Source organism: Carettochelys insculpta, chromosome 1, assembly GCF_033958435.1.
Source record: "Carettochelys insculpta isolate YL-2023 chromosome 1, ASM3395843v1, whole genome shotgun sequence".
In the NCBI taxonomy this organism is placed as follows: domain Eukaryota; kingdom Metazoa; phylum Chordata; order Testudines; family Carettochelyidae; genus Carettochelys; species Carettochelys insculpta.
The window spans coordinates 6470067-6478749 of record NC_134137.1 but is presented as its reverse complement, the minus strand read 5'-3'; the positions used below and the strand labels follow the sequence as shown (position 1 = coordinate 6478749).

Genomic DNA, 8683 nt, shown 5'->3' with positions numbered 1-8683 from the left:
CGTCCAAGTAGGCCACGTGTAGACAATCTGTGTCCCGCAACATCGAAATAGCAGGGTCCGCCATGGTGGCCATCAGCTGAGGGGTTGAGAGACGCTCTTTCTCCAGCCCCTGTGGGGCTTTATGGTCATCGTGTGCAGCAGCCCTTAGCCCAGGGCTTCTGGCTGCTGCTGCGGCAGCTGGGGATTCATGCTGCATGCACAGGGTCTGCAACCAGTTGTTGGCTCTGTGGATCTTCTGTTGTTTAGTGCAACTGTGTCTGGAAGGGGCCCTTTAAGGGAGCGGCTTGCTGTTGAGTCCGCGCTGTGACCCTGTCTGCAGCTGTTCCTGGCACCCTTATTTCGATGTGTGCTACTTTGGCGCGTAGACGTTCCCTCGCAGCACCTATTTCGATGTGGTGCTGCCCAACTTCGAAGTTGAACGTCGACGTTGCCAGCCCTGGAGGACGTGTAGACGTTATTCATCGAATTTCGATGTTGCTACATTGAAATAAGCTATTTCGATGTAGCGTGCACGTGTAGACGTAGCCATGTAGTACCTTATCTCTGCTTTGGATTACAACAGCCTCAGGCAGTGGGAATATAAAGCAGGGCCATCAATTAACAAGCATTTATGTGCTTTAAGGTTTTTAACACCTTAAGGCTGCATCTACATGTGCCCCAAACTTTGAAATGGCCACACAAATGGCCATGTCGAAGTTTACTAATGAAGCGGTGAAATGCATATTCAGCGCTTCATTAGCATGTGGGCGGCAGCAGCGTTTCGAAATTGATGCGGGTTGCCGCCGTGCGGCTCGTCCAGACGGGGCTCCTTTTCGAAAGGATCCTGCCTACTTCGAAGTCCCCTTATTCCCATCAGCTCATAGGAATAAGGGGACTTCAAAGTAGGCAGGGTCCTTTCGAAAAGGAGCCCCGTCTGGATGAGCTGCGCGGCGGCTACCCGCGTCAATTTCGAAGCACCGCTGCCGCCCGCATGCTAATGAAGCGCTGAATATGCATTTCGGTGCTTCATTAGTAAACTTCGAAATGGCCATTTGCGTGGCCATTTCGAAGTTTGGGGCACGTGTAGACACGGCCTAAGTCTGCTCTGCCTTAATCACAGGATTTAATGTCCGTTTAATTGACAGACCTAATCTAGATATGTAACATACATGCATATGTGGCTCTTTGCACTCTATTCAGAGCTATTTTGGCTCAGTCTCTAATTGGTTGAACACCCCGATCTATGGCTTAATTCGGAAAGAATTCTATGCAAGTCTGAAGCCCACCATCAGCTTAGGAAAATTACTTAAAAACTGTATTCATGTCTGTGTTTATAATGATCTTTGACCAATACACTCTCTGTCTCTCATACTATCTCAGTGGAAAACATAATCACATGAGTGGATCTAAATTAGCAGTTACCACTCAAGCAAGAAATCTTGGAGTGATTATTATGTATTATTTTTCTGCAAATTCTCACTCAATGTGCAGTGAAAATAACAAAATAAGGTAATACAGGGCTGGGAATCCTTAAGAAAGGGATAAATAATCACAGAAAATATCATGTTGCTTCAGTATATACCCATGTATCACCCATATATTAAATAGTGCATGCAGATCTGGTTTTCCTGTATCAAAAAAGATATAACTGGAATTTTAAAATGTTCAGAAAAGGTCAACCAAAATAATTAGTGTCATGGAGCATCTTTGGTATAAAGAGGAATTAATTATATTAGGACTTTTTATCTGGGAAAATGACTAAGGGTGGCTAGTAGACAGATCTATAATATCTTGGAGTTTTGTCAGAAAGTAGAATAAGGACTTAACCTCAGAAGGGTAGCTATGTTAGTCTGACAATTCACAAAAAACTAGCCGTCCTTTAGCACCTACAAGACGGATAATTTTATTTATTAGGTAGTGAGCTTTTGTGGGTAAGACTCGGTTCTTCAGAAATCTAACCAAAAGGGTCTTACACATGAAAGCTCATTGTTAGTCTTTAAGGTGCTACAGGAAGGCTTGTTTTTTATTTTAGAAAAATGAGCTGTTGTTTATTCCTTCAAATAACATAACAATTAGCGGTCCTCCAAGGAAATTAAAAGTAACTAGATTTAAAACAAACACCAAAGAAAGTATTTCTCCATAGTCAACCTGTGGAACTCCTTGCCAAAGCATATAGTGGCTGTGTCTACGCTACCTTCCTACTTTGACGGGACGATGGTAAGTGGGGTGTTGGGAGTTTATTAATGAAGTACTGTGGTGCCTATGCAGCTCTTCATTAAACAAATTCCTCCCCACCGCAACTTCGAAGTGTTAAACTTTGAAATGCTGGCTTGCGTCTAGCTGTGGCTCACCTACCGGTACTTTACAATGCCTGGGCAACTTTGAAGTCTTTTTACTTAACATTTTGAGGAGTAAAGGGACTTTGATGTACCCCAGGGGCTTCAAAGAACCGGCGGGTTAGCTGCGGCTAGACGTGAGCTGGCACTTCGAAGTTTAACGCTTTGAAGTTGCTGCAGGGGGGAATTTGCTTAATGAAGTGCTGCATATGCACCGCAGTACTTCATTAATAAACTCCTAACACCCTCTTACCATCGTCCCTTTGAAGTAGGGAGCTAGTGTAGACAAGCCTAATGACAGCCAAGATCAGTGGCTATTAGCCATTATGGGAAATTATGACATCCCTAGTCTGTGTTTAACAGAAGCTGGAAGGGGCCGACTGCACATGAATCACTTGCTTGCCCTCTTCTGTTTATTCCCCCTGGGACCTGGATTGGCTGTTGTTGAAAGAGAGGATACTAGGAACAGATGATAAATTCACCTTAACCAGAATGGCCATTCTCTTGTTCGTACATAGACCATCGTTGCGTCTACCCCTGTTGTGTCCCACTAACACCTACACTCCTTCCACCATTGAGATGAAACAAACCACAGAAGGGTCTTGGGCTGAAGAGGCACAGCAGGGATGGGCCTTTGGGGAAGAGGACTGGCAAAGATCGAGGACTTAGGGGTCCAGTTACAATCAGTAAAAACAATGGCAACTCAGTGAGTTGAACATAGACCAGTTCCCCAGTTTCTCACACTGACACAGCACAGTAAGGTCTGGAAAGGGCCCAGTCTGACTGTCCAGTAAGTGATACAGGAATAAGGGCCAAGAACCATGTTACCAGTGAGGTCTGCATGGAACTGGGTGAGAGCACAAGCACCAAGAGAAACCTTTATGTCCTTTTATGAGAAAAGAACTGCTGCAACCTATTCCGGATTTGCTTGGTTCTCATCCCATAGATGACGGGGTGTAGCATGGGAGATGCCAGAAGGTGCACATTAGCAATGAGAATGAGGACATGTGGGGGCACGTGGTGACGAAACCGATGCATGACGGAAGATAAGGCTTCTGGTATATAAAAGACTAAGAAGGCACAAAGATGGGAACTGCAGGTCCCAAAGGACTTGAACCGGGCCTCCTTTGTGGGCAGGCTGAAGAGAGCCCTGAGAATCTGGCAATAGGACACTGCAATGAAAACAAGATCCAAACCAGTCACTAAGAATGGCACAGAGAGGCTGAAGTAACTACTGGCATGGATGTCAGCACAGGACATCATCAACATGGCTGTATGCCTGCAGTATGAGTGGGGGATGATGCTGGTTCTGCAATATGGCCACTTCCTTGCCTGGAGGGGATATGGCAGTACAAGTATGCCACCACGCAGCACCGCGGCCAGGCCAATCTTGGCTACCACATGGTTCCTCAGGATGGTGGAATGTCTCAGGGGATGACAGATGGCAACATAGCGATCAAAAGCCATTGCCACAAAGATCCCAGACTCAACCACTGTGGAGCAGTGAAGGAAGAACATCTGGGTGAGACAAGCATTAAAATCAATCTCTCTAGAACTGAACCAGAAGATGCTCAGTGTTTTGGGCAGGATGGATGTAGACAGGACCAGGTCGGTGATGGCCAACATGCAGACAAAATAATACATTGGCTTATGTAGGCTCGGCTCCCTCTTCACAATGAAGAGGATGGTGAAGTTCCCCAAGACAGCTATGGCATACATGGCACAGAAGGGGATGGAGATCCAGACATGTGCCTCCTCCAGTCCAGGAATGCCCAGGAGGATGAAGGTGGAAGGGTTGGTGAAGTTGGCTGTGTTGGAATCTGACATGAAGTAGAATACAAAGTATCCAACTCTGAGTGTAAATGTATGTTACCAGATGTTCCTGTGACTTCCTTTATTCGTCCAGGGTCTGTAGCAGTGATCCCTGTACAAAGTCCTGGATGGAGAGAAAATGTAAAAGAGACACTGCATGCACAGCTGGAATCCTTCTCATGGGTGAAGCACATCGATTACTCTTCACTTGCACAAAATGGCATTTACACTCTTCTTAGAAATGAATTATGAACAACTGCTTTTACTAATGCCAATTCCACACACGGTGGTGCCCCATGAGTCAATAGCTCTGCTCTGTTTTTGTGTGGGAAATGTTATTAGGAACCAAAATGAACAGGAGAGTGCATACTGGTTACCCATCATTGCTTGCTATTGCAATGAAATCCACGCTAGAGAATCCATGTGACTGGGATTTCCCCATCACCCGGTTGTCCAACATCCAAGAGGGGAAAGTAACCAAGCTTTTGCCATGACATGTAAGCTGCGTCTACACGTGCACGCTACTTCGAAGTAGCGGCACCAACTTCGAAATAGCGCCCGTCGCGGCTACACGCGTCGGGCGCTATGTCGAAGTTAACTTCGACGTTAGGCGGCGAGACGTCGAAGTCGCTGACCTCATGAGGAGATAGGAATAGCACCCTACTTCGACGTTCAACGTCGAAGTAGGGACCGTGTAGACGATCCGCGTCCCGCAACGTCGAAATTGCTGGGTCCTCCATGGCGGCCATCAGCTGGGGGGTTGAGAGACGCTCTCTCTCCAGCCCCTGCGGGGCTCTATGGTCACCGTGGGCAGCAGCCCTTAGCCCAGGGCTTCTGGCTGCTTCTGCGGCAGCTGGGGATCTATGCTGCAGGCACAGGGTCTGCAACCAGTTGTCAGCTCTGTGTATCTTGTGTTGTTTAGTGCAACTGTGTCTGGGAGGGGCCCTTTAAGGGAGCGGCTTGCTGTTGAGTCCGCCCTGTGACCCTGTCTGCAGCTGTGCCTGGCATCCCTATTTCGATGTGTGCTACTTTGACGTGTAGACATTCCCTCGCTGCGCCTATTTCGATGTTGGGCTGAGCAACGTCGAAGTTGAACATCGACGTTGCTGGCCCTGGAGGACGTGTAGACGTTATTCATCGAAATAGACTATTTCGATGTTGGCTGCACATGTAGACGTAGCCATACTGGCAGAAACATTTCAACTAGAATCTACGCCAGGGAGCAGACCTGGAGAGCATTGATAACCCTCATTGGAAGCGCCTGTTCATTTGTAACAGTGGCCAAAACAGAGAACTGTTGGGATACCTACAGAATAGGCTGGAGAATAAGCTGCTGTCGATATGCTCTTAGTTGTGATCACACACTTTCTATAAGAGAAATAGCACAGGGGTTTCCCAGATGGGCTATGAGATAGGGGGTACTGTCTTATGCAGATAGACTGAAAAATCTGGGATGGTTTAGTTTATAGAAAAAACAAAAAGTGGTCCATGTGGTAGAAGAGAGGAAAACAAAGAATGGGATTTACTACATTTAAATGGACAAATAAAGTTCAGTGGTATATATAGACAGTGCTTCGATTGTGATAATTTCCCAAAGCTGAGGCAAAGGATGAGCAGAATAAACTGGAAGGAAAATTTAGACAGAAAAATAGGAATGAAAACTGTGAGTTCCTTAGAGGCATTCATTAGAGAACTAAAAAGTCACATGCATACAGCTAAAAACTTTGCTGAAAACCAGCTTCAGCTGGAAAGGGAAAGCAGCAACTGGTAGGCAGGGGGCAGCCGTGGGGAGGAGAGGTGGGAGAGAGAGAGAGAGAGAACTAGGAAAATGAAATAAACTGATTGCAAGCAGTGTGTATGGGATATTATTAAAACTGATAAGAAATGCTGAAGAGATCAGGGGAAAAACCATGCTTAACAGGGCAATGTAGCACAACAAAGTTGTCATTAAGTACATCCAGAACAAAAGAAATGCTAGAGAAAGTTTACATCAGTTCTGAGAGAGAGAAAGGAAACTTGTCAATGTTGCTGAAGCTGTTCACGTATCAAAATAAGAGTTTTGTTCCTCAGTTGCTGATGAAATACTTTCCAGTCCATCAGCACTCATGGAGGACGTTAAAATGTGTCTACAGTAGAACCCAGGGCCTGATTATGAAAGCTGCCTTAGGGGCTGCATACCAGGGGCCTGTGCTAAGGTGGGGGTCCTTATCCCAGGGCCCTGAGCTGCAGCCCCCCAAAGCCATTGTGCTGTGGCTCTGCTTGATGCGGGGAGGGGAAGCAGCTCTGCCTGGTGCTACTTCCCCTCTTCCCCCTGCAAGCTGGAGCTGTGTGCATCACCACTGGTGGTGCTTGTCTGCAAGCTCCATCTGCACCACTGCGATTGGCTGGGAATCACAGCCAATGGGAGCAGCAGGGATAGTGACTGCAAGCACAGGGCCATGTGGATCTACCTGTTTCCTCCCAGGAGCTGAGCCAGGTAAGTGCCCCAGTTCTCAGCCTGGTCCCACACTCTGCCTCCTTCATTCCTAGATCTGCACCCCCACCCTAACCCTCTCCGGCAGCTTACCTCCTACCAAGACAATGTTTCCCACCCTCAGCCTGCTCCCACAGACTCCCTCCTTCCCAGACCCCGACCCCAGCCTGTTCCTGCACTCTCCCTCCCACCTGGAACCCACATGCTCATCTGACTCCCCCACCCTGTCTCTTGCCCAGACCCTGCACCCCCAACCTCAGCCTGCTTCTGCACCCAAACCCCTGGTCAAACTCTGCACCAAACTGCCAGCCTGCTCCTGCACTCTAACCACCACCCAGATCCCATACGCTCACGCTATTCCTCAGCAGTCTCCTCTAGCATGCCGAACTCCTAACTTTTGGTCCCACCCCAGAGTCTACAGCAGCCCACAAATCTACTAGTCTCAGGAAACCATCTGGCACTAGGAGAAACTTAGACTTCTGAATGCCAGAATTATGAACTGCTCAGACTTTCAGAACCAGAAGTGTGCTACCAAGCAGCAGGAGTGAGAAAGAAAGAAAGAAAGAAAGAAAGGCCCAGTACATTTGTGTGGTAAAGTAAAATATTTAAAAAATGGAATTTAAAAAAAGTACAAATTGACAACGTTAGAAAACAATGTGAAATCTGGTATGTGGTTAATGTAAAATAAAATCCAGGATTATAGTTAATGCCAGTTAACAACAGGTTTTATGGAAAATGGGTCTTACCCGTTTAACCGAATTTAATCCTTTCATGACAGCACACAAGTAAGAGTAAGAGATCAGGTGAAATAAGCTCAGATTTCCCTTAGGCACTTGATTTAATATTGGAGCAAATCTCGATTCAAAAGGATCACTGCACAATATCAGTAGAATGTGTGAAATGACTTAGAAGCTGGATACGTGCTGGATCTCAGGGAGCACTTGCTAATGGGTCACTCTCAGGGAACGGGGCTGTTTGAAATGGAGTGCTGAAAGGGTCAGTACTAAGCCCGAAGACATTCAATATTTTCATCAACGTTTCACAAACAAATAGAAGAACATTGCAGAAAAATATTGCAGGTGACTGAAAGATTGGAAGAGTGGAACAAACTCATCAGAAGTAGAAAGGGCCTGGGATATTTAAAGGCTGTGCAAAGTGGAAAATAGACCTCTTCTTTATCCAGTCACCCCCATGTTGCACTGGGTTTGTCAAGCTCATGCACTCCTTAACAAGGGATGGGTACCTGTGAAATTCTGCCTTCCCTGGGAATCCCCTTCAGTAGTTGAGTCCCATGTGTCTTTCACTCCAGCAACTGTGGAACTGTCCCGCACTAAGAGCCAGAAAATGTGTGTGCCCCATTTATAATACAGCTCTGTGCAATCCCAGCAGGGTGTGTTCAGTGACTCAGGGAGAAGAAGCCTTTGGATGTTAACAGCCTCCAAAGAAGATTGTCTATTCTCATGTGCTTTAGGAGTAAACATCAATTAAAGGACCTTCCCAAAGGGTTTTGTGCTGTGTTAGAGAGAAATTGGCTGCTCTGGGTATTTCTTAGCATTTAAATATTATAGTTGATTAGGAAGAAAACGAGGGACAATCCCTTGGTCTCCACAGGGTCTGATGCCCTGTACACATTCAGTTTAGATGTGCAGATAATAGGCAGAGGTGTCTGGAGACAGATGACTGTGGTGAGCCTGGATCTCTGCTGGCAGACACAGAGAAATGTCACTTTGGAAGCAGAGATTAGTGATTCTCATCAGTAACTATCATTATACTGGGCTACATCTTTAATGCAAGGATCTTCACAAAACCTAGCAAACAAGTCACTGAAAATATCCCCATAACACAGCCTGTAAAGTGAGGTACAGGGAGACTTGTCTTGTCCAGGGTCACTCGGAGATTGACAGACAGAGCCCAGCTGTCTTCATTACCTTGCCTAGCTACAGTCTCTCTGTCAGTGACGGAGTGAATGAAAATATGGAGATGGACTCACGATTCAGCAGACCGGGTCGGGTGTGATGCACATCTCCCGGATGCACCTGAAACTGGGGTACAGCTGAGCCTTCTGGCATGCCAGCATGGGCCC

General features: G+C 46.6%; 1 protein-coding gene across 1 annotated transcript; it reads right to left on the bottom strand.

Annotated features, from left to right (window-relative positions):
• Positions 1–3194: 3194 nt before the first annotated feature.
• Positions 3195–4142, bottom strand: LOC142002580 (olfactory receptor 52M1-like). Its single transcript, XM_074978791.1, has one exon. The coding sequence runs from the start codon at positions 4140–4142 to the stop codon at positions 3195–3197; it is 948 nt and encodes a 315-aa protein (XP_074834892.1).
• Between the last annotated feature and the right edge of the window lie 4541 nt (positions 4143–8683).

Coding starts and splice junctions, on each gene's coding strand:
- LOC142002580 (XM_074978791.1), bottom strand. CDS start 4,142: ATGTCAGATTCCAACACAGCCAACTTCACCAACCCTTCCACCTTCATC.